The 26,154-nt window shown below is 47.6% G+C and overlaps 1 protein-coding gene across 2 annotated transcripts; it reads right to left on the minus strand.

Moving 5' to 3' along the window:
* Positions 1–506: 506 nt before the first annotated feature.
* On the minus strand, positions 507–22,744 carry PRKAA2 (protein kinase AMP-activated catalytic subunit alpha 2). 2 transcript variants are annotated; one of them, XM_059853725.1, is made up of 9 exons: positions 22,568–22,744; positions 16,967–17,108; positions 14,960–15,053; positions 13,525–13,669; positions 12,599–12,686; positions 9,896–10,120; positions 8,413–8,917; positions 6,473–6,599; positions 507–6,252 (listed from the first exon to the last, which is right to left on the minus strand). In XM_059853725.1, exons 1-9 carry the CDS (start codon positions 22,659–22,661, stop codon positions 6,014–6,016), a joined length of 1,659 nt encoding a protein of 552 aa, XP_059709708.1. In that variant the 5' UTR covers positions 22,662–22,744; the 3' UTR covers positions 507–6,013. The 2 variants fall into 2 exon arrangements, with proteins under 2 accessions (XP_059709708.1, XP_059709709.1); XM_059853726.1 differs by lacking the exon at positions 22,568–22,744 and adding an exon at positions 16,351–16,533 and having other exon boundaries at positions 16,967–17,100.
* Positions 22,745–26,154: the final 3,410 nt, after the last annotated feature.

Genomic DNA, 26,154 nt, shown 5'->3' on the forward strand with positions numbered 1-26,154 from the left:
AGAGGAAATAATCACAGTAACAGCTGTGAGTTGATGAGCCTGAGGGAGAACTGAAATTGTGTAAAAAGGGGACAGGATAGGGACAAATCTGGGGCACTCCCTGCAGCTGTGTGCTTGAACTGGTGTTACATCCTCCTGCATCACAGGCACAGAGGAAACAGGTGCCCAGTTTTGTCCCCAACACTTTTTTTGGCATTGAAAGGTTATTTTTGCATGATGTCTTTAAAATGCTTCTCTCTCTTTACTCCCGGCTGTAAGGAGTGAAGATCTGAGTCAGCACATGTGAATACATGGGCCTGGCTCCTGGCACGGATTTTGGGTTGGGGAAGTTGTTTCAATTACTCATGTGGACATTTTAACTACCCCCCTGCCCCTTTGCCACCCCCACCAAGCCCTGGGAGCATCTGTGGTCCCACAGCTGGGATGTGCAAGAATCTCCAGAGGGAAACTCCACCAGCCAACCCCAGCCTGCAGAAAGGGACTGTGCAGTAAGGAAATCCAAAGGATTTGTTGCTTTTATCTCTTTTCATCTCTGAGTTTATTAAAGTGCAAATGTCAACCATGGAGACAGCTATCACATGCAGTGCAGTACACCGAGAAACACTTTCCACACCATAAATGGAAGGAAAAAGGCTTCGTTGTGATTATCTGATGCACAAAGGACAAAACTGAACCAAGGCTCTGTGCCCTTCCATAGCAAAAATACTACAACCATGAATTGGGAAACAAAACCCTCTCCAGGCTCTCAGCTGACAAAATAGGAAATACTGAGAAGGATGGAGTGTTTCTAGAGCTCAGGGGGGTTTTTTCTGAGATTCATGCTAATGATATGTTTGAAGGGGTGCTTCTAGTGAGAACTTTTTAAAGTTCAGCATCTTTTTCTTAAAATTACAAATACATAATATTATAAATCATAAATACTCCTTAGAGTATGAATTTAAGCATTGCAGTGGACAAGTCCAGTTTACCTCTCTCATAGAGCTGAGGTTTGTCTGCCCAAAGATGCTGGGCCAAGGACACCACAGAAATCCTGGGATTCAGTTTTGCTTTGTGCTCTGAAAGAAAAAAACAAAACAAATGCATTGAGGTACAAACCACGTGAATATAACATGATACAGAACACATGAACATGCTTTCAGCAACAAGAATAAATATTACCATGGCTACAGGATCTACTTCACAGCTTTGTGAGATGAGGATAAATAAACTATTATTTCCAAACTTGAAAAAAACAAAAATTATCAGAGATGAGTCTTACAAATAAACTTTGATTTTTAAATTAAGGCAGCTTCAGCAGGAACTTCAAGGCTTTTGTTGAAAACAGACTTTTTCTAACACCAAAAGTGTACTCGTGCTTGCAGGTAGAGCTCTGATTCACAGTCTAGTTCTCCTAATTTTGACAATTAAAATGAGCCAAGATCCATGCATGGAATACCAGGTGTGCTCTCTGCAAAAGTCAGTGTTCCATCAGTAGGTGTCACGTGGGAACTCTGAAACCCAGTTCACCTCTCAGGCATGGGACTGAGGTACCTCTGGCTGAATCATTAACTCCATGGCCAGGAGGCAGGCTGGGAATTCAGAATTACAAGAAGCTGTTGCATTTTTTTTAATAAGCAAATGATGAAAAAGGGATATATAAGGGGAGGGCTAAGGAAGCCAAAGGAAAGCACTAAATGAAAAGCCCATACCAAAGTAAGACCTTAAGAAAGGTGACTCTAGTAAGGTCCATCATATACCTGGAACAAAACCAGACCCTAAAACTTTCCAGGAAAGAAACAGCAGGAGCTCGAGCGGGGGGTTGGTTTGGCTCATCCAGATGTGCGGTTCTTCTTCCCTCTCTCCTCTCAGCTAATAAAAGGGTGAAGCCAAATAATTGCACAACAAATGGTACTTCAAGTATTTAGAAACACGGCCTGCATGTCTCAGAGGGGGGATCCTGCACGAGCTGGGGAAATTGTGCACCTCGTGAAACAAAGCTGCCACTTCCAGCAGCCCCGACGCGCAGCGAAGGCACGAGTTCATGTCCTGCACTCAGCTCCCTCTTCCTCCTGCAGGGCTGCACGCTGACAGTAAAGAGCAGTGAAATGAAAAGGAGTAGACAGAAGGGTTACTTTGTTCAAACCTCATCAATTCCAACACGAATGCCACTACAATCACACACAGAAACGTATACACAGCACACACTAACCAGCTGGTTCACGTTTTTACAACACTGCCCATGAATTCCCCTGTGCTTGTACACACCTCGTGAAATGCTGAACTGGACACACAGCTGAAGATGCATTTCTGACCCGCTGAAGGGAAAAAAAAAATATATCCTGCTGCCTTTACCTGCTCAGCTCCAGCTCCTGAAAATAAACCTGCCCCAAACCCTATCAGCAGCTGGGCTTTGGCCAAGGCCACGCCGAGCCTATTGGAGTGAGCTAAGCTACTCATGGGCTTTACCTAAAAGAGGGTGTAAAAACAGCATTCCCATTGTCCAGGTCCTCTCAGAGGCTGGGATTAGTGAGGGGTGGCAGTGTCCAGGGCACACACCTGCCCTGCTGGAAGAATAAAGCTGAGAGGTCAATGACAGGGATGCCACCTACATTTTATATATATGCATGTATAATATTTACATATATATAGCTTCCAACAAGAACAGCACAAGGTATTTCTGAATTAACTTATCCAGGAGCTGGAGGTTTCTCTTGGAGCCTATCTGAACTCTTTATCCTTTGCATTTTGTCTCTCTCCCCCTCGGGCTGAAGCAAAATTTGGGTGAGCTAGTGGCTTGCAAAGCACAGCTGTTCAGTGGCTTCTGAAGAATTGCACTTGGAGTAATTCAAGTTTCTGTAGTTCAAATATTGTCTACCCTGCTTTTCCCGACGCTTGTGCATGTACCAGCATAACTCAAAAAGAGCTGACCACAGTGTAACAGTGTGGAAGTTAAACTCTTCCTCTGGAAAATGTAACTGGAGGTCAGCAGCTCCTCTGCAGCTGGGAAACAGAACACAGCCTATTTGAAGGTAAAATAAATAACAAAAAGAAGTGAAAGTCCTCAGAGTGTTCCAAAGTGCAGCACAGATTTGGGCAAGGCTGTGATGGACCAGTCACTGGGGAGGTGCTTCCACCAGTCCTGCTCCCTCCACTGCCTCTGCTGACCCTGAGCAGGGAAGTGCTTCATCTCCTTGTGTCTCTGCATAAGGAAAGCTGAGTAACTCTGACTGCCCTGCAGGCAGGACTGGTTCTGCAGATCCACACAGCAGTTAATGTTTGCACAGGTCGGAGAAGATGCCAAGTGCCACAAGGGGCTTATTCTGCAACCTAGAAATCCCACCAGGCTCCAGGAAGCAAATATTTCCTCCCAAGGGCATTTGCTGCTGCTTAATACTATTAGTTCTGCTGGGTGGGAAATCCCAGAGGACAAGAGTCAATTTGAAAAAAGACATCAGTACATCTACCTGCTCCTGAGCCCCAGACTGGAACACACCAGCCCCTTATCAAGGGGGCTACAGGTGCTGCCAGGACTTGGCAAGATGCTCAGCTGGGAGTGAAGATTTGAAAAGCCTTTAACATTTGAAATACATTTCACTCGTAGTTTCCTGGATGGAAATTTATGCCTGGCCCTACAGCTGCTCCTGCTCCTCTCCAAAGGGGTTTATCTCCATCACCCCAAATCTCAGCCTTGATCCAAAAGCTGCTGAAGGGTTGGGTGTTCCTCAGCTTTGACTCTGGGGTGGGGTTTGGATCTTTTTTTGCATGCAGGAGTTTGGATTCTCCATCCAAACTCACACCACAGCACTGGGGACACAAATCACCTGGCAGCCACCAGGCACAGCACCAAAGCCATCCTCACCCCAGAGTATTTATTTAATAATCATAACGTAATAAAAGGCTCGTTACAAAACCTAGGAGCACTACAAATTTTTCCAGTATTTCTTACAGTCCAACCACTGCTGTGTTGGATTTAGTGTTCAAGAGTTTAACAGCAAAACTGATATTTTTCTTTTTTTTTCTTTTTTTTTTTTTTTTTTTTTTTGGAAGCTTTCTACTTTGTGCGGCTTCTGGAAAAATTGCAGCTGTAAAGTCACGTTAGTGAGGATCCAAACACAATATGTAACAAAAGTAAGGCAATTTTGTGGTTCTTTTTTAAAAAAAAAGGGACTTCAAACTGAAAAAGTCCGTTTAACTGCCAGTAGATGGCAAAATATCCCGTGTTTGTCTTGATTACCTTAAATGATTAGTAAAAAAGGCTTAATTTGTTGTTCTCTTCCTTGCTTCTCATACAAACTTGCAGAAAGTATAAATTAAAGTGCAACTGTACAAAAAAGAAAACCCTAGGAAAAAACCTCAAGGGGTCATAAGAAGCTATCAAAAAGACAGATTACATTATTTTTCAAGTCAAATGACTGCATACCTGGGACCAGCAAAAGTTCTTTGCTTTGTTTCTTAAAACAGAACAAAAAGAAAAAAAAAAACAGAACAAAACCAAACCCCCCACCCAACAGGTTTTTGGCAAAGCTTTCATAAAGCATTTGTTCCTTGATTAGACTATTACTTCATAATCAAGTAAATGGAATTAAATACCATGTCAAAGCCAAGCAGATGCCAACACTGCCCGTTAGATTAATCCCATGTAATAAAAAATAATAACTCTTTTAAACAAAGAAGTCACACATGCATGAGGGTCTACCCTTGAGTAACAAGAATTTAACCTTAAAAATCCCCGCAGTTCATCTTAAAAAATAAAATCCCATCCTTCAGATAGCCAGTTGCAAAGGAACAGTAAAATTCCGGGTTGGGATATCCCTGCCTGGTCAGCGGAGCAGCGAAGGTCACAGTCCTGTGGGCAGCAGCAGCAGGACAGGAGAGCCCTTGGGCAGGGGCAGTGAGTGTCCAGCAGCAGGGAAGGCAGATTTGGCAGTGATTTTGGGGAGTGACAACAGGCAGAGCATCCTAGGGGAAAGGTGAGAGGTGAGCGCTCCGGAGCTGTGCGCTGCTGATGGCTCCTGGGATGATCCCAACCCTCGGGGGAAGTGCTGGGTCCTCAGGTGGGTGATCCAGATCCTGTCTCTGCTCACCTGAACCCTGCTTGGGATTCAGCCCCTGGAGCCCTGGTGAGGCAAGGGAGGGGGAGCAGGCTGGAGGGAGGTGAGAAAAAGGCAGTCTGCCTTCAGCCCCGAGCGTGGCAAGCAGCTCAGTGCTGTCCGGAGCCCTTGGGCAAAAAAAAGCACCTTAGGGACACTCCTCTGCAAAGAGTGGACAGGGACACAGACTGCACCTTAGGGACACTCCTCTGCAAAGAGTGGACAGGGACACAGACTGCACCTTAGGGATACTCCTCTGCAAAGAGTGGACAGGGACACAGACTGCACCTTAGGGACACTCCTCTGCAAAGACTGGCCTCCCCATGGCAGGTTTGCACCAGGACCTTTGCACATCCCACATTCCCTGCCCATCTTCAGCAGAGGGAAAAAGAGAGGGGAGGGAGGTCATATTGCACTAGTGCAGAAGCCCCTAAGCAGCTGCTGCTTTGGGGAGAGAAGTGTGAGAGAGGCTGGCACCTGGGAGTGAACGCAGCAGAGCTGCTTCACCACCCTCCACTCCATCTCACAGAGCTCCTGGTCAACACCTCTGCCCTGGCTCAGCCCAGCCTGCCCCTGCTCTGCACAGCATTAGGGAAACATCAAACTCCCTGCAGGAAGCATGGCTATGTCTCCATTACCTCAGGATGAACCAGGGGGGAGGCGTTTTCCAAAAACTCAGTGATAACATTTGTTACTTTACAGCCTTAACATTTCCCATGGGGTTCACAAGGAAAGAAGAAAAAAGAGTATTGGACACATTTCGCCAGGCGCAAGGAGAAAAATTAAGTTAATTTCCTTGGTGCCTTGCTAGAGGGGAGCATGTTTTGGGTCTGGACTTGGCTCTGTGGGGCAGTGAGGGGAGGAGAAGGAGGAAGAACAAGGAAGCAAAAGAAAGGAGGGGGCGGCCGAGTCAGCGCAGATCCTCACAGTGCACAGAGGGGCCATCAGCGGGCCAGGGCCATGATGAGGCTGGCACACATCTCGAAGAAGTCCATGGTGTGGCTGCCCAGGCGAGGGGGCACCGAGGGGATGCTGCCCACGAAGGAGCCGCTCAGGGAGCCCATCAGCGACTGGCACTCGGTGGCCGCGGCCGCGTCGATGCTCAGGCGCGGCCGGTGCAAACCCGCGGCCGAGCAGGAGCGCTGGGGCGTGGAGGAGCCAGACCTCTGCTCCATCACCTCGTCTTGAAAAGCCAAAAACAAAAAAAGGGAGAAGAGAGAAAAAGCGGGATTAGTTCTGCAGCTGCAGTGAGGGTGTGGTAATGAAATGGGAACGGCAGCAGAGTTCGAAAGGCGCGAAAGGGCTGCTGCTGAAATGACACGCCTGTAAGTGCTTCAAGAGGCAGAGGATGGCTCTTAAACTTCCAGCCTCGCCCTTCTGCATGTTCTCCATCTCCTACTCACCATCGATGCTTTTGAAGTCCAGCAGATAGCTGCGGTTGTCCACCTGGTAGAGCTGCAGGCTCATCTTCACGTAGTTGCCGGTGACGGGGTTCTTGCGGCGCACCCGCAGGTGGTAGGCGTTCACCACCTGCAAGGGGAAACTGCCCTCAGCAGGGAGACTCCAGGCAGCAACAGGAACACTTCTTCCCTTATTTTTTCTAAATATGAGCGAGACATCTTCTGGGAAACATGATTTCTCAAAAGGACAGCCACTATAAAACGAAGCAAACGGCTTCGTTTCCTCCTATCTTTAAATATTCTTCTTAAGGCTGTGATTCACCAGCTGCTGGCTGAGGAAGCTGCAGTGTCCCATCTGCCAAGCATAAAACTGGCAGGATGTTTGCTCCTCCCTCAGCAGCAGCCACGGCCACATGGACCAAAAAGTCCACTCGTGGGCCCACATCCATGGACAGTGCTCCTGAAATCAGGGCAAGCTGGGCAGGGCAGAGCAGCCTCTGCCATCAGCACAGCCAAACCCAGTGCCTGTGGATCAGCCTCAGGCTGAGTATTTCCCCTCTCTGCTTCCCACCTCACAATCTGCTGCATCTCATTTACAAAGAGATCTTTTCTCTGTGCTATTTTTATGAAGCAACTGTGTGGATGGGAGAGTCAATTCTGATGAAGAGTCACATCTGAAGTTATTCTTAGGGTGGGAAAGGCTATTGTGAAACCTCCTCGTATGAAATAAGCTCCACTGCCTACACAGAGATGTTGGGCTGAGTTGGTTTTTGAGGCTGTAGCAGAAATACATCAGGTTTGTTCACTCCCTGTAAAACCTTGCAGCTAAAAAATGTCTGGCTGGTGTGGGCAAATGCACCTGGCCATGGTCCATCTCCTGCCTGGTACAGGGAAGTGGGGTTTCTGGAAGCTACTTGATTGTAAAGATGTAATATTATCAAAAATAAGGAGGAGGGAGGAGGTTTATAAGAAGTAGAACAGTGAAATTCACACAGTACAACCCTTGGGACCTGGAGGGAGAAGAGGAGCTCCTCTGGTGAGGAAGATTTGGGCTGAAATTCTCCTTACCTTGCTCCTGATGCTCACATGATGCCTAAGGCCATGAGCCAGGAAAGCTCACCTCAGGGGCTGCACCAGGATTTGGGGAGTCAGGCACAGCAGCAGAGCTCCAGGGCTAACTTAGGGATTTATTATTCCAACTTTGCTGCTTTGGCATGTGTTTGGACATTGTTTACCAACAGGTGGTTGTTTGATTGGTTTCATGTGAATTGTTTTGACTTAGTGACCAATCATGGTCCAGCTGTGTCGGGACTGGAAGGAGTCACGAGTTTTCATTATTATCTTTTAGTCTTCTGTAAGTATCCTTTCTCTATTCTTTAGTATAGTTTAGTATAGTATTCTATAATATAATATTATAGATATTTAACGTATATCATATTATATATTAAATATATAATGTATATTATATTATATTATATTATATTATATTATATTATATTATATTATATTATATTATATTATATTATATTATATTATATTTTTAATATAATAAAATAATAAATTAGCCTTCTAAGAACATAGAATCAGATGCATCATTCTTTCCTTCCCTTGTTGGGAGTACCTGAAAATACAACAATCTGGAAACAGGTGGGGGAATTTGTCTTGAAACAGGTGAGGCATTTATCTATCTGGAAACAGGTGAGGAATTTATCTATCTGGAAACAGGTGAGGCATCTATCTATCTGGAAACAGAGGAGGCATTTATCTGGAAACAGAGGAGGCATTTATCTGGAAACAGAGGAGGCATTTATCTGGAAACAGGTGAGGCATTTATCTGGAAACAGGTGAGGCATTTATCTGGAAACAGGTGAGGCATTTTCCCAGTGAGGCTCCCTGAGTTTATGGGATAAAGGATGCTGGAAACCCACCCCAGCACTCCTTACCTTCCACTCGAAGTCCAGCTGCTTCATAGCCCGGTACACCTCGGCCATAATGTCGTAGGGCTTGCTCTGGCTGCGGATCCCCAGGTGCCACTTGGCCTTTTTGACAGTCAGGGGCTTTGGCTTGGTGGTGTTGAGGGCGTCCAGGGGGCAGCGGGCCTTGGGGCTGTCGGCGATGAGCGGCGGCATCCGCTCGGGGTGCGGCTTCACGCCCGGCGGGATGTGCAGGGCGCTGTCGTCCATGAAGGAGCCCGTGGGCGGGCTGGAGGCCAGGTAGAACTCGCTGGCCTGGTTCATGATGCGGCGGTTGTCGATGACCAGGTGGTAGGCCACGGCCAGCTGGTCCTGGGGGTCACCGCTGTACAGGCTGTTCATCACCTCCGACTCGGTGCACTCGAACTTCTCGCACACCTCGCGCACCGCCTCGTCGTCGATGACCGTGGCGTCGTAGGAAGGGTCCTCTGGGAACAGGTAACTGGGCAGCTCCTCCTTGAACCACTCGTGTTCCCTGGGGAAGGCAGAGGGGAGCCTTGATGTGAGAGGAGATGTGGGGAAACCACCACCAGCCAAGGGTGAACCCCAGCGATGAACGGGGAGCAAAACCCAGCCCGGTACAGGGACACCGATGGCACTCTGCACACTGAGCTTGAAGTGAGACTCAACCCTTCCAAGATTCCCTTTTTTTTTTTTGATACAGAGCATCAAACCTACCCAATTCCCATGCCCAATACCCAAGTCTCACTAATTTACAATGAGGTGAATGATAATTGTCTAAAACTCACACGCTGCCTTGTCTACAGGCTCTATGTACTGACAGTAATCTCGCCTCATGTGCTGCCCCTCTAACATGTAATTAAGTCCCCTCATCCTAAGGAATTAAGGAATAAAAGAAGGACATTTGCATGGGTTTGCTTGAAGGATAAAATTAAGGCCATCCATTGAAAATGCATTAAAAACCTGAGAATTTCTGGATGCTCTAATGTGGTTTACGTTCATGCATAGCACATAGCTAGATGTAATACATCCAATATTTACATAGTAAGTTAGTAACTCCTGGGTTTCTCCTCCTTCTGGATATACAGTAAGTACAATGATTACCCCCTTTGTCTGATACCCATAGGGATGTGGTCTTGAAATATAGTAATGAAAAATGGCTGTTGGATATTAAATTTTTGGGATTATTGCACGCTATAGCTGCTTTTGCTAAGTGCTGTTAAGATATTTTTAAGTCTAGTTTATAATGCAATAAAATAGAATTTTCAATACTTGTATATAATACATATATATAAAAAATCCTCATCCTGTTCATCATCACCCACTTCCAGCCAGCACAGAAGGGGTGCAGGGCTGCTCCTTGAATCACTTGGGACAAAAACTATTTGAATTAACTGACTACTCCTGAAAACCACCCAGCCCACCTGCCAACAGGTGACCCCCAGGACAGTCACCAGAGACCCCCACAGGCAGCCAGCCCACCCCAGCCCACCTGATGTCCTTGATGGTGGCTCTCTTGAGGGGGTCCACCTGCAGCATGTGCATGAGGAGCGTGGCCACGGAGCGGTTGAGGTATTCAGGGATGTAAAACACTCCCCCACGGATCTTCTTGAACAGGGTGGGGACGTGCTCGTCATCAAAAGGCAGGGTGCCACACAGGAGGGCGTAGAGGATGACACCACAGCTCCAGATGTCCACCTCTGGGCCAGCATAGAGCCTGCACGAGGACAAGGACAGGAGAAAGCTGTCACCACCACCCTCTCCTCAGTCAGGGTGCAGGCTCTGTGTCACCCCCACCCTCTCCTCAGGCTCTGTGTCACCCCCATCCTCTCCTCAATCAGGGTGTAGGTGGGGGGAACCCCTGCCAGCTCCAGCAGGGACAGATCTCCAGCCCACACCAGGGCTGCTCACATGGCTCCCCCCAAACCAAATGTGCCTCAGCCAAAACTGCTCAGGGAAATGAATGGCAGGGCTGGCACTGGCTGCCCACACTCCTGTGTACAACCCTGCCTCCACCAAACTCTCCAAAAAGCCAAACCTCACATTTCCAAGAGCCCTGCCAGGCTGTTTGCTCCTTTGCCCCAGAAATTTCTGTTCATTGAACGAGGCAGATCAAGCAGCAACAGGTAATTCTGCCTCTGAGTGTTTATTTTTGGTGTGCTGGTATCTAAGTGCTCCCACTTCCTACAAGTGCCAAATGTGCTCTCTGACATCACCAATTCAGGACACCCCAAATAACACAGTTTTGCTGCTCCTGCTCATCTCTTTTGGCCACATCTGATGCCCCCCCAGAGATTTTGGGAGGCAACACTTGTCCTTGGGCTGTGAGGCCCAACCAAAATACATAAGTTGAAATGGCAACTACAGAAGTCTCTTCACGAAACCTGCACTTGCTCCTCCTGAAAAGCATCACTGCAGCCATATCAGTGTAGAAATCGTGCTGGTCATGCATGTGACCATTCTCTGAACACCCCCAAAACACCTGCTCTGCTTCTCCAAGGGTGAGGCTTTCCCTGCTGAGGCCAGGGACAGCAGCAAAGCCATTCTGGAAAAGCTGGGTGCCCCTCAGCCCTGCCTCCATGCCCAACTCTCACAGATCAGAAGCCTGATTCTTTTGCTGGTAAGAGCACTGCCTGAACAGTTTTTTGGACCTTTAAGCCCACATGAGAGGAGCTTTTATGGCTCTGAAAACTGAGCTGCCACACTCTACTGCTTCTGTGCTCTAGCAGGGAAGGCAGCAGGAGCCAGGAGTCAGCTCCCCCCCGACACAGCCACCAGGGAGGGTGGGTTGTGCCTGTCCCCCTCAAATGCAGCTCTGAGAAGATGCCAGCTTGCCACATTGAGCAGGGCCATGAAACCAGGCAGCCCTGAGCCTGCAGGTGGAAGTGATGAGGGAGGGATGCAGCAGCAGCCAGCCAAAAAGTGCAACATGTGGGCTTGGTTTTGGTTTTCCTTCTTACTTTTGTTGTTCCTAAGCTGCTTTGCCTGTACCCTTGGAACACTCAAGGACTAAATCCTCCTTGCTGATCTGCCTTGTCTCCTATACAAATTGAAAAACACGTGTCTGGCCTTCACTGAGATGGAAATACTATTTTTTTGGCATCCCAGTAGTTTCTGGCTTTGTCCCCTTCTTGACAATGAGGATTTACTTGGTTTCATTTCACACACAGAGCTGTAGTCACAACAGGGTTTTTGGATGCTAGTCTAATTCCTAGGATGCTCTGCCAACACTTGCTCTGGTGTAAACAGGGATAAAATAATCAAAATCACAGCAAACACATTCTGAACAAAATGTTCTATTTAAAAGCTACAGATATAGGCAAAAATACACTGGATCAGGAAAAGTAAAGCTCATGGCAAAGGGAAATCAAAATAAAAAAGGGGCAGACAATGAGATGGGCAGTCAGAAGGACCATTCAGAGGAGGGAAAATCTGAAAATCTGTATTTCCAATCTTTGCTAAGGTATTACAGAGAGAATTAGGGCAAAATGTACATTCTGTGTGTCTTCTATTTCCTGACAGCAAAATACAGGTGGCAACACTTCTGTATCAACACGTGGAAGTCCAATTCAGCCTTGTGGGGTGTGCCCAACTCCCCATGTGCTGTACAGATGTTTCATGCTGAGAGATGCAACCACAGAGGAGGTTTGTCAATTCAATGAATCAGTTCAAAACAAAGCTCTGAAGGCTGAACCTACTGCCCCAGCCAAAACCCCAAGCTCAAGGAACCAGAAGACAGGTATTTTCTTTACCAGTGTTGGGAAGGGATTAAAGATCTTCCTGCTCCTTTTGTTACTGAATGGTTTTCCTCGTTAACACTGTGTTTTATATTACAGGTGGGCAGGAGAGGAGGGGGTGGCCTGGAAAAGCCTTTCCACCTGGAACCTCAGTATTTGCATCCTAAGAGTCATTTTCACCCTCTTTAATTAGCAATATAAACAGTCAACATCTGGTATTAATAATTCCTCCAAAGTAAACACCTGCAGCAAAACAGGGTTTGCTATTACAGCTACTGAGAAGTAAAATAAGCAAGAAAACCTTCAGACCTTTGCCAACAGATTCACCGAAACACAAAATCCAGGCTGGAAGGATTCAGCTACTTTTACTAGATGTGCAAAGCTGTTTCCAATACCAAGAACAAATTTAAACTCCATGTGGTCACATAGACTCTGATGAGAGAAATGGAATGTCTTACCTTCCAGAGATGACTTCAGGGGCTGCATAATTTGGGGAACCACAGCTGGTGCGTAGAAATTCACCATCTGACATCATGTTGGACAGCCCTAAAAAAAAAAGGAAATGCTTATTATACACTGATGTCTGATCTGAAGGTCCTGACATGCTGGACCCTGTGTCAAACAGAGGAAAGGCAGGGAAGTGGAGTGGGATATTTGGAAGGGAACTGTTGATATAATTTAGATAGACTTCTCTGAACTGATTTGAAAATTATTACTTTTGTTATTATTGTTGTTGTTTGGGGTTTTTTTGGGTTGTTTTTTTTTTTTTTCACATGCAACCAAGAAATATTCACTCCAGGCTAATTTTGCTCCTCTAAGTTGCAAATCCCAGAGCACAGAGGAGAAGAGCCATAATTCATCCCAGAGCACTCACTTCATATGGCAACTGGGGCTGTGAGACGAGTAAATCTTCGGAAGGATTTACATTGCTAGAAAGGACTCACCAGGACAGAGCTGGTAGCCGGGGTATTTTAATGGATTTCAACCCCTAATGCCACTTAGAGACTCCTGTTTCTCCTGGCTGCAAAATGAACTGAGGCCAAGAGCACATGGCCAAACAGAGGGAGAGCATGCACAAAAATAAACACACACAGCTCACCCTGCATCAGCTGCACTGAGCCTGCCTCAAACACAAATTAGGTAAACTTGACGTCGGGTGATTACACCAAAACACAGCAGAGATTTACAAATTACTTCTCTGCTCCTTTCTCAGTGCCACTGCAGGAGCAGCCTGCAGCAAGTAATCCCTGCTGCTGCAGGGAGGGCAGTGTTCATGAGTGTGGGATTTCCAGGTGCTGGGGGCTGGGGCAGCAGGCTCTGCTGCTCCCCAGCCACGCTCCGGCGGCGCTGGCTGTGCCTCTGGAATGCTGCTGGGGTCACATACCAAAATCAGCTATCTTTGCATTCATGTGGGCATCCAGCAGCACGTTCTCTGGCTTCAGGTCCCTGTGCACCACCATGTGCCTGTGGCAGTAATCCACTGCAGAGAGGATCTGCTGGAAAAGGCGCCGAGCTTCTGCCTCCTCGACCTGTGGGAACAGCAGGGGGAACAGAGCTGGGGCTTGGTGTGCACTCAAGCAGAGGAAGGTTGGACTTGGCAAGGAGCCAAAAAGCTTCCAGAGTGCAGAGGGAAAATCCCAACATGCCTGCGAGCAGAAGCAGCAAATAGAGCAGATTTCTCACCCTTGCATTTTACAGTGTGCCAGTGTTTGAAAATGATACAGCCCTGAGAGGAAAGGTGAGACCTCAGCTCAGCTGAGATGTCAACAAGAACTTAAAGGTGGCACCTATCAGACAGTGGCCTGCTGTCCCAATGGGGCTGGTACAGATCCAGGCTGGACAAAACACCACAGAGGATGTTGCTGGGAGCAATTCCTCATGGACTTCCTCTGGAAGCAACAGGTGAAGCTGGAATATTGTGGTGATTTTAATTATCTTTATAGCTAATAAAGTTGTATGAGTTCTATCAGAGAAACTGTATTTTCAATTATTATTTTTACTGATGAATTCCAGAAGACTCCCTTCATGGGAAACTGAGTTCATCAGGAAAGATCCAAATCAGCCACTGAAAAGATCTAGATGGGCAAAATGTGTGAGAAATCAGAACTGTACATAGAAAAGAAAACTGAGTCAGCTCCATTGACCAGTACACTAATCCAACCCAATCTGCAGTAAATGTACTGAGAGGGAACATGTGAAGGGCTGATCCTTCACCTGAAGCCTTTTTCTGGATGTCCACTTTGGCCCATTTTTACCTCCTTGCCCTGCAACTGCTCCACGGGGCAGACACCAGCGATTTTCCTTCTAACCAAAATCTCACAATTCACAGGTGATTTATACCCAGTGGGACTGCTGGCATTTGAAAATGTTGCTCAGGTAAGCCACATCCTTGAAAAGTCTTCAAAGAACCTGACAAGGAACCAAGAGGGAGATCTGGGAGAGGTGAGTGACTGGACTGGAGAACACACCAAGTGGTCTTCCCCTCCCATGCCATAAATTTGCTGCTGATCATGGGGGTTTTGACAGGCAACCTATAGCTAAAAATCACAAAAATGAGCCAGTTTTCCATATACTTGCCCTAAGCAACACGTTACCTTGTATATTTTGGTTTGAGCATCAAAAATACACCAGAGAGCACTGCGAAAAATCACACACGAGTTTTGTGCGAGCCAGTACGAGACACCCCAGATGGGGTTGCTGTGAAGCAACTTCTATTTTGGGCCTTAACCTTAACTGTGCTCCCTTGAGCAGTCATTTTGCTCCTGAACACCCTCCTCTTCCCACCCAAGGGCTGGGGCTGACTCGGGACTGGCACTTACACGTCCATGCTTACAGATGTAATCGAACAATTCCCCCCCGGACACGTATTCCATGACCATGAAGAAGTCTGTCGGTGTGCTGATGACCTGGTACCTTCAAAAACACAAGCAGATTTTAAAAAAACACATCATTAGGAACAGGGAAAGGCTTTTAAACAGGTTATTAATTCCACATCAACACTTCAAATAAGGATTTGTTTGGATCTCGCATTTGCAACTGGTTTCCACTTCTGGAAAGCTGTCTCTGGTTTCCAGTATAATCTTTCACTTGTCTGTGGAAGGACCTCTTTTCCAGATCTATGATCGTCCTTCAGCCCTTTAAATAATCCTCTGAAATATCTGCCAGGCAATCTTACCACATTAAGGACTGCCCTGACTTTCAAATTTCCATTTTGGGTAAGATCTGCAACAAGAGCTTTAGAAATGAACTCCTGGTTAGCTGAGGGCAAGGAGAGGATGCATTTGGTTTCCCTCATATCAAGATAAAAAAGAGATAAAGAGCTCTCTAGGCACTAGACAGAACTTCATCTGGGCAGGTACAGAAACAAAAAGGAGACCCCCTGAAGTTATTTTTCAAATATTAAATCTCTCTAGAATGGGGGAAAAACCCAGAGTATCATCTTCAACTTGCAGATTTATTCTCCGTTTTCCTTCAAAATGATCCCTGAGTGCTGCAAAGACATTTCAGTGTCCCAGCTGGAACAAACTGACAGTGATCAGCTGAGGTCAATGCAGCCCCAGGAATTCACAGCAGCACCAGCCAGGACCTCCCTCTCTTTTATTTCAGATTCATTGTTTCGTTGTTGTTTGCTTTTTTTTTTTTTTTTTCAGATGAATTTCATTACTTTTTACAGGTCTGTAATTTGAAACAAAGAGATTTCAGCAATTTGCAGAGGCTGGCAAGGGAATGTGGGAAACTCCCATAAAGATCAATACCATCAACCTCATTTTTCTGAAGAGCTTTGGACCCAGACATGTAAGCTGCTTTAATTGCCCAAATATTTCTTTTATATACATTTAAAAACTTATTGAAAGAGGTTTGTGTGCCCCAGTCTCCTCACATCTTTATCACTGTATTTCATGAATGCAACGTGTATCACAGGACACAGATATTGTCAAACTGGATTTAATTTTTACTGCTTTGACAAATGTGTGAACAGGATTTGACTTGCAGGATGCTGGGCACGCAGCTGAGGAGTCTTGCTGGTGCTTTTTTCATGAAATAATACCAATCTGTTCTCCAATAAATCCATGGAACTGTGAAGTTACTCTAAAGTCAACAGTTGCTGCATGGTTAGTTATTTAACTGCAGAGAGAATTTGTTTTCCCTAAGTCCCAGGTATTTGCTATATCTCATGCCAGTTTTAAGGCTGACCTAAATGTCAACTTACCCTTGCAGTTACCATTCAACAGCTTTCTTTTATAGGAATGCCAAAGATATTATCGAGTGCCTCATTAATGTGGGCTGGCTGCACAAGCTGGGGATTGAGCAGGAATCCCAGAGGCTGCAGTGCAGGTGCTGATTTACGACCCCAACTCAGGTTCATCAAAGTGGAGACTTTCAAAACTTATGTCTGAATAATAAATTTTGGAAGAAAAAAAAAAAATATGTTCTTTTAAGCTCTGGCTAATCAGTGCATTAAAACATAAATCCTATTGACTGGAGGCCAAGGTTTCACTCTCAGAGCCTGCAATTCATGGAATCATAGAATGGTTTGGGTTGGAAGGGACATTAAAGACCATCCAATTCCAACCCCTGCCATGGGCAGGGACACCTTCCACTATCCCAGGTTGTTTAAAGTCCCATCCAACCTTGCCTTGAACGCTTCCAAGGATGGGGAAGCACTGCACAAGGAAAACCTGTGCCAGTGGATCACCTAGCAGACAGAAACTTGACCAAACACAGTTTTTAGTGCTCTAATCCATCTCCTGAAGCCCAGCTAGCTGTGTGTGAGAGGTCTTTGTGCAGAGAGGAGCAGCTGCACACGTGGCAGGGAGGGTACTCACAGTTTGATAATGTGAGGGTGCCGGAAGAGTTTCAGGTTTTGGATTTCTCGTTTGATCTTCCCCACCACGTCCAGGCTGCGGATTTTCTGCCTGTTCAGTATTTTCACTGCCACTTTGTGCCCTGTCAGCTGGTGCTCACCAACTATTAGAGAGAGAGAGAGCATTGCAAAGTCACTAAACAGCGCAGCAGGGCTCACACAAGAAGTTTAGGGCACTATAAGCAAAAAGCCACTTCTGAAGGGGGAAAAAAGCAGAAGATGAGGGTGTGAAATATTTTAAAGGTTTTGTCTCCTCACTGTTTTCCCAGTGGAGTCATAGAAGGCAGAAGAGAGGGAACTTATCTGCCAAAAACACTGCACTAAATAAAAGAGTGAGTTGCTGGAGGAGGTCATACCCCAAGCTAATTTGCAAGGATTTATAGCATGTAAAAGCTAGATGAATCAGAAACAGATTTATTTAAATGGCAGAGGAGAATCTCCACCATAGCACACTGGTAGACAAAATCCCTCATAAACCCAGTCTTAAAACTAGACCATCACACTTCTTTTTTTTTTTTTTTAAATGGTATGGGGATTTTCCTTGCCCAAAATAGGACTGCAGGATTTGCATTACTAAAATGAATTTCTATTTATACTTCCCCCAGCGTGCTTCTTGCTTTGATGACAAGCTGCAGGAACACTGCTGGACTGCAGGAGCAAACTCTGCTTTTAGGCAAGATGCAAACTTCAATATGGGTATTTTAAAAAAATGCACTTGGTGCATTGAGATATGCTGATGTTTATCTCCTGTGCTCAGGGAAAAATCATACCCAAAAACTGGGAAGAGCAGCCCCACTGTCACTGGGGAATTGTAATTAATGATGTGAAACTAATTCAGCGTGGGATGCATTTGTTATCAATAAACAAACCACACAAAAAAATAAAAGGCTCCCAGGAAGCAAGATTTATATTGAAATTGAGAGCAGAAAGAGCTTAAAAACGTGGTGTTTATACCCAAAAAGGGTTCTCAGAGCCAGCTGCCCCTTCTCAGTGTTTTCCAACATGATATTCAAGAGAATGACACATGGATGGTTTCCTAAAGCCTGCACAGAAAAACCTGCTCACAGTAAATATTTGTGCTCTCTAATTACCAACATCACCCTTACAGTGCAAGGAGTTAATTATTGCCAGCAAACCTTGTTATTACATTATTAGAGCCTGTAATTTTGGCAGCCTTAATGAGCTGATCAGAAGCACCCAGGGTAAGCAGGAGGTGTGAGAAGGGCAGGGCAGCAGCACTCAGGGCACACCAGGTCACTATTCTTAGCTACCAGATAAGACCTGCCAGAGATTCTTTCCTCAATAAGAGCATCCTAAAAATAAAACACTTCACTGCCCTTGAAAATTAAAGCACCACTTTGCATGTCCATTTTATTCCTCATAATACTTAAAACTACTAGATGAAGGAATGAAAATAAACTCAGCTTTGCAGCAGAGATGCAATTTAGGGATTAGCTGAGGGCTGGAGGAGGCAGATAATTCCTCTGGTGCAGTGCAAGAAGAGTGCTGTAAATAGTCCAGGGAGGCATTTTCCCTGGTGAATCCTCAGGGAGAGGAGAGCAGGGCAGTGCTGCAGGGAGGCAAAGCAAAGTTTTTTCACTGAACTAGGAGGAAAACCCTGATTTCTACCACCCTTTGTTTCAGAACAACACTTTCTGGCCTTGCCTCAGCATATGCTTTGAAATTTTTTTTATTATACACTAGGGAAAAAAAAAATGGCCATGCCCAGAATGAATAATTATTGTTTTTAATACTATTGCCAAATAGTTCATCCCCTTTCCCATCCGTGACAAACAATGTGTAACTCTGCAAAGGTTTGCTAGCACAAACACATTAATAATTAAAAATAAACAGCCTATTTTGTAATCCATCTTTTGCTTACAGTAAGCATTAGATACAGAGATATTATTGTTTCTGTCCCCAGTGACTTGTTAAGCCTCCTTGAACTCGGTGAGAGAGAGAGACAAAGAGGGAACACAATTTCCTATGTGGTGGGAGACTTTTAAGCCGTTGAGGGCTCTCTGCACTGCAGGAGTTTAGACATGGGCAGTATGAACAACTCTTCCCCCTGCTCACAGAATCACTGAAGCCCAGGATCACGCCAGAAGTGAGGGGCAGGTCCCAGGTCTCCCACAGGCATGGCAGAGGATCCTCACCCCAAGGGTGGGCAGTGGTGGCCCTGTCTGGTGGTGAGGACACCTCCTTCCCCTCACTGCCTCCCCAGATTCAAAAAGTGAAAAGGGGACTCTTGGCATTTACTTATTTTTATAAAAGAAAAATAAAAAAAAGAGGAGGAATAGTGATTATAGCACCAAGAGCACAGATAAGAAATAAAACCCCTTGACAGCATGGATTTCTGCATCACTTTCTTTATCCCACCAGCTCAGGCAGCACAAGCAGTTAACATTTTTGCAAATGCTTCAGGGCAATGCAGAAGCTCTGTGGAGGGGTGAGGAAACTCCTCTCCCTATCAGCTCTGCTGGCCCTTATCTCAGCCCAAAGTTAAAAATGAAATCCATCCAAAGCATATATTTAGCAATGCTGTATTAATTCTGCCCCAGTGCCACTTGCTTGTGTGCTGTCTCAGCCTCTCCCTGTCCTTCCTCTGCTCAGTCTCCTTTAGTTTATCTTCCCTCTGACACCAAGTTTGTCTTTTAGCAGCAATGCCACAGCGCCTGGGAAAAATGGGACCTGATCCCAACTGGAGCCCATAGAGGTGACACAAACACAACCCAAGTCTTTGAGGGACCTCAAATCTGTCATTTTTGTGGCAAACAAGCCAGGCAAAGGAGACACCAAGGATGCCATGGGTGGCATCACACAGAGAAAATATCTGAGTTACTACTGTGAGCCTCACTGTGGACACAGCAGAGATTTTGGGGACCCACAGGGTAGGATGTGCCCACAGCAAACACAATTTGTCTCACCTGTTCTTGCCAACCCCCTGGGAAGGATTTGCCACTTCCTTCCTCCAAGATTTTGCTAAACTCCCAAATCCAAGACCTCCTCTACAGTTCTATTTCTGCAAATTATTCTGATTTTCTGTAAATTAGAATTATTTTTTTTTCCTACAAATTATCTTTGGCCTCGAGGACAGAGAAAATAACAACATTTGGTAAAAATGCTGCGTGGTAACTTCAAGTCTTGATGTGACACCTCCTGTCCATCAGCTCCTGCCACCTTCCTCTCTTCTAACAGATGCTGGGTGCTCATCCCCACTTCCAGATGGAATTTCAGTATTAGCACCAAAATCCTGCCCTCAGCTGCCAGCCTCTTTGCTCCCCTCTGTGCCTTGCCTGGACTTTCTGTAAATGAGATCAAGAAACTGAATGGGCTTAAACAAAAGAGTTTCTTGCAGTGTTCAGCCAGTTTTTAGGAGGATCAGCTCCCTGATGACCCAGGCAGTCAGGGACTTTTTCTGTTGTGTCTCTGGCTCCTGATGGCTCCATATGACTCCTCAGCTCCAGCCATGAGCTGAAGCCCTGGTTTGTATCCCATGTCACTCCCTTTCATTGTCCCTAACAACAATAATCCTGCACAGCTGTAAATTATGATTTCTTAACTTTGACAAGTAAGGCAGCAAAAAGCACCAAAACCAAAACCTCGTGCAAGGCAGAATTTGAAGAAAACACATCAGCAACAAGAAATATCACTGATGGCACCTGACTTCTCCCTGAAACAGCAATTATTATACCCAACACACAATGCTTGAATCAATCAACAAAAACCTCTACTTTTCCCCTGTGAATACAAGTTTTTCCAAAGCTCATTTGATTAAAATGCTGTAATTCAATATAAATGGGAGATTCCATTTCTTCATTTCAGTTCCCAGTCTCAAGCACAAACTTCACCTGTCAGTTGTAGGCAAAACATTAAGGGAAAAAAAAACACAGAAAGGGTACTACTCACCTATAAAAGGATTTTGAGCTAGGAAATCTCTTTTATGTTATTTGAAATATTTCTTTGGAAAATGTCTGTTTTTACCACACTTGGGTCATATGTGGGGTAGGGGGCATTTGTGCTAGTTAAAGATAAAAAAGGCTATTGTTGGCAGGTTTAAATTGGTCTGCAAGGAAAAAAAACCTGCCTCTGGAGCAGTTTTGAGGTCTGCTAGTACACAGGAGTGATTTAAATGGTCCTCACTGTTAGAAGTATTTATTCTGATAATTCTTTAGACAGTAAATTTGTGGTTTGGGATTAAACACGGCAATATATTTTTAGGGGCGTGATTAATGGCCACAGGTGGACTTAGCTGCAGTGGTTGTGGTGGTTTCTTTCATCTGCTGTCAATTTGGGTTTATTTTAAAACTCCAGGAACCGAGGGCAGGCACAGCACCCCTCTGCCCAGCCACATCCCAGTGGGGTGGGGGAACACTGAGTGGGACAGCTGCTCCCCCAGCTCGAGCTAAACCCATTTCCAACTGGGAAACACAGCTTAGACACTGAATTTTGTTGGTTTTCTGGTTTTTTAGTATCTTGTTTAAAAACTGAAATTTGCACGTAATGGCAGAATCCACAAGGAAAAAAAAAAAAAACAAATATTTGCAAACCTCACAGCCAGGTAAAGCAAAGCCCTCAGGATGTGAGCTGGCTGCTCTGGCATGGCTGGACAAGGAATCCCTGTGTGGAGCCCCAGCCTGACACAATCCCCCATCCTGCAATCCTGGAATGGTTTGGAATGGAAGAAACCTTAAAGTTCATCTCATCCCTCCCCCTGCCATGGGCAGGAACACCTCTGACTATCCCAGGTTGCTCCAAGCCCTATCCAGCCTGGCTTTGAACACTTCCAGGGATGGAGCAGACACATTTTCCCTGGGCAACCTGTGCCAGAGCCTCCCCACCTGCACAGGGAACAATTTCTCCCCAATATTTCACCTAACCCTGCCCTCTGTCAGCACGAAGCCATTCCCCCTCGCCCCACCACTCCACGCCCTGCCAGAACTCCCTCTCCAGCTCTCTTGCAGCCCCTCCAGGCACTGGAAGGTGCTCTCCGGTCTCTTTGGAGCCTTCCCTTCCCCAGGTGCAGGCGCAGCCGGCTCATCGCTGCCCGCCCGGCCCCTCCATCCCGCGGGAGCCGCTCGGTCCGCGGGGCGATGCTCGGAGCACGAACCGCCTCGGCTCCCGGAGCCTCCCGGAGCACCTACGGGCCCCGGGAAGAACGGCAGCGAGCAGCGCACTCCCGGCACGGAGGGGCAGGATGCCGGTGCGCCTCCAGCCTCCCCATCACCTCCCTCGGAGCGCGGGAGCAAAGTTTGGGTGGGTGCTGCTCGCAGCGCGGGCTCCGCGGGCTGCGACAGCCCGGACCAGCGAGGGGCGAGCGCTGCATCTCCCACCAGCCGCCCGCCCGCCACCGCCGCATCCCCGCCCGTGTGCCCCGGGCACGGCTCCGCCAGCCGCTCCCCCCGGGGATGCCGCCCAGGGAGCGGAGCCGAGGGAAGGCAGCGGAGCCGAGGGAAGGAAGGGAGCGATGCCGGCGCGGAGGCCGCGGGAGCGGGAGGAGGGAGGCGGCGGCGAGGGGCGCTCCCGGCCCGGCCCGGCCCCGCCCGCGGCCGCGGTACTCAGCTCTTGACTTTGCCGAAGGTGCCGACCCCCAGCGTGTCCCCCAGCACGTAGTGGCCGATCTTCACCCGCCCATCGTGCTTCTGCTTCTCGGCCATGTTCGCCCCCCGCCGCCGGACCACAATGCACAGGGCCGGGCCGGCGGGGCGGGGAGCGGAGCCGAGCGGAGCGGCGGGCCCGGCCCGGGGGCGGGGAGCGCCCGGCGCCGCCAGGTGCGACCGGCGGGGAGGGCACGGCCCGCAGCGGGGGCACCTGCCGGGACACACCCACCGGGGGCGGCACCTGCCGGGGTGACGCCCTCCGCGGGTGGCACTGCTCGGGGGCGCGTTCTCTGTTGCCACGCACCTGCCCGGGGTGGCATGGCATCCTTTTAGAGAGGCACCTGCCGGGGGTGACACCAGCCCCGAGTGACACTGTTCAGAGGGTACATTCGCTATTGCCATGCACCTGCTGCGGGTGACGCCCTCCCCGGCTGACACTGTACTCGGGGTGCATTCTCTATTGCAATCCACCTGCCGGAGGTGACGTCCTTTCAGAGAGGCCCCTGCCAGGGCGTGACACTCCTCCGGTGACACTGTTCAGAGGGTACATTCTCTATGGCCATGGACCTGCCTGAGGGTGACATCCTCCCCAAGCGGCACTGTACTCAGGGAACATTCTCTATGGTCAAGCACCTGCCAGAGGTGACATCCTTTTAGAGAGGCATCTGCTGGGGGTGACACCCTCCCCGGGTGACACTGTACTCAGGGTGCATTCTCTATTGTCACCCACCTGCCAGAGGTGACATGACATCCTTTTAAAGAGACATCTGACAGAGCATGACACTCAGTGTCACTCTGGTGACACTGTTCAGGGGGTACATGCTCTAGGACACACAATTGCCTGGGGGTGACTCCCTCCCCGGGTGACACTGTTCAGAGAGTACATTCTCTATGACACTCACCTGCCTGGGGTGACAGCCCTTTGGAGCAGCATCTGCCACAAGGGACATCACCCTCCAGTGGCACTGTCCTCTGTGTGCACCTCCAATTGCCATGCACCTGCCTGGGGGTGAGAGCCTCCTTTGGTGGCACTGTGCTCGGGGTACACCCTCCCTGCGTGCAGTGACACCCTCACTGGGGTGGTGCCACCCTTGGGCTCCTCCCTCCTTGGGGGTACACCTGCCTGGTGTGGTGTGCCTGGCTCGGTGGCACACATCAGAGAGGTGATGGTGGCACTCTCCTTGGGGTGATGAGGGTCACAGCGTCCTGGAGGTGCACCCTTCTCTGCTGTAAGGGATGCCACACCTGCCCAGGGATGCGCCCATCAGAGGGTGGCACTGCCCTTGGGGTATGTCCTGCTTTTGCTGCTGCTTCCTTGGGCGGATCCCTCCTTTTGGTGACACTGTTCACCAGCCAGAGGAGCTGCCTGTGGCCCCAAGAGCACATCCCCACGGGAGGGATGCTGGCTGTGAGGGGCAGGGCTCCAAACGCACCCTCTGAGGCTCAGCTGTGCCTTGGGCTGGGAGACAAAGTGCACTCAAGGTTCACTTTCAGCCAGGATTCCAAAAAAATTAATGGTGAAAGCAGGATATTCTCCCTCATCTCCTGCACAGAACATAAACTCTGTCTGGACCACATGAATTGTTTACATTAAAAAAAAAAAAAAGAATGGATGCTCATCCCAAAAAAGCAGCATGATTGAACACCAAAATCGTCACCCAGCCTATCTGGAAAGTGGTCCTGCCACATTTTAATAGCGTTAATTTGTAGCTCCTTGTTTCTCATTCAGCTGCACAAAGTAGCAGAAGGCAGTCACAAATGCAATCTGTGCTCCAAGGTAATAAAGAGCTGCTTGGGAAGCTGGAACAGTGTGTGTAAACACAGGGTCCCTGATAAAATAATGGCCAGCCTATGCAACTGTGCTATCATAAATAATAAAACAGCAGCTTAATTCAAGAAATCCAATAACATAAATAACTAAAATAAGCTGGGGGTAGAACAGGAAGGTTGCTGTAACACAAAACCGTTTGTAGGATAATGATAATGAAACCATCCCAGTTCAACCAGAACAACGGATGTACAGGAAGGCATAAGAGAAACAGCATTTACAAACAGCAAACTCTGGATAAGATACAATGCTACAATCTCCTGGAATGCTTGAGAAAGCTCTGCCTTCTTCAGGCAGCTGCAAAGTTGTCAGCCCGTGCAAACCTCTGCAAGCTCTGAGGAGCTCTGCTCTGCTCTGTCTTTGGGGTTTGTTTGATCTCCCCTTCCAGTCCTGGCAAGCCCTGGCTCTGCCTGAATGAAACACCACACAAAGAGGTGTGAGCTCGAGTGGTGTTTGTTTAATGGTTAAACTAATATGTTTAACAAGAGCTGCTGCATGGCAATGCACTGTTCTGCTGTCCTGCTTGTTTCCTGAAAGTTGGAGAAGAGATTATTCACTAAATCTCAGAGCAAGCTGATGCCATGAGTGTTTCCACCACCTCTTGACACACAGGAGCTGTCTATTAGAAACATCAAATTAGTATTAATCAGTTTTTTTTTTTAACTTACAGGATATATTTTGGGGGTTTAAGGTTTACAGGAGACTCACAGAAAGGCCCTTGCTTGGCAGCAAGGATGTCCCCAGGTGGGTCAGTGCCTTCCACCCTCTCCACTGTTGGGGAGAGCTGAGAGCAGAGCTTGGGATGCTCCTGGAAAGCAGTGCCAGGGCTGAGGCTTGAGAGGGTTAATTTTCCTCTGGCTTTTGAGAACATACATTTATGTGTGTGTATCTGTACCATGGGCTCCTCACTTGCAGACACGGGGGAAGGGAGCTGTGCTGGCAGGCAGGAGCTGAAGGGTCTCAGGAAAAGGCTGGGTGGGGCGTGTTGCTAGGAGATGGAAACTCCAGTGTCTGGCAAAGTGGCGCTTTTATTTTTGGTGCAGATCACACAAAATGGTATTTGACTGTGAAGCAGGGTAGAAATCTCTTCTCCCTGCTTACATTCATCTCTGAAGGATCTGTTTTGTGTAGTAGTGTTGCAGCTCATTTAAAACACAAATCAAATGTAGACTGCATGGTGTTCAGTCCAGCTGGAGGCTGGGTGTTTGCAATCTCCGAGTGTCTCTTCTTTTTCTATTTTCTTTTTCCCTGCTCATTGAGAAATCCCTTGTCTGAGCAGCAGGATATATGTCTCTCTTTAGGGGAGGGCATCCTCACATGCCTCTGGTTCCTTTGTGGCTGGCTGGCTCTTGTTTTTTCAGACACTGTGAGTTAGCAGTCAGGTTTTCTGGGTTTGGGATTATTAATACACCCTGCCAGGGCTTGTTCTCTCTTGCTTTGCTGCCTCTTGTTACACCAGGAGCCCCCCATCCCAGCTGGCTGCACGTCCACCCTCCTCACAGACAGGGACTGTGCCATGGCACAGGGAAAGCTGCCATGGAATACCTGGCCCTTCCCTCTCCCTGGTCTGCTGCCAGGGCTGGATTTACAGCAGAAATTAGGTCTGAGTGCTAAAATGTGGGGGGTTTTTGCACCCTTTTGTGGGATGCAGGAGTCCTGGGCAGAGCACAGGTGGGTCCCTTGCAGCTCCCACAGAGTCTTTGGCTCATGCTCACGTTGTGC

The sequence above is a fragment of the Haemorhous mexicanus genome, chromosome 9 (genome assembly GCF_027477595.1).
Source record: "Haemorhous mexicanus isolate bHaeMex1 chromosome 9, bHaeMex1.pri, whole genome shotgun sequence".
Taxonomy (NCBI): Eukaryota; Metazoa; Chordata; class Aves; order Passeriformes; family Fringillidae; genus Haemorhous; species Haemorhous mexicanus.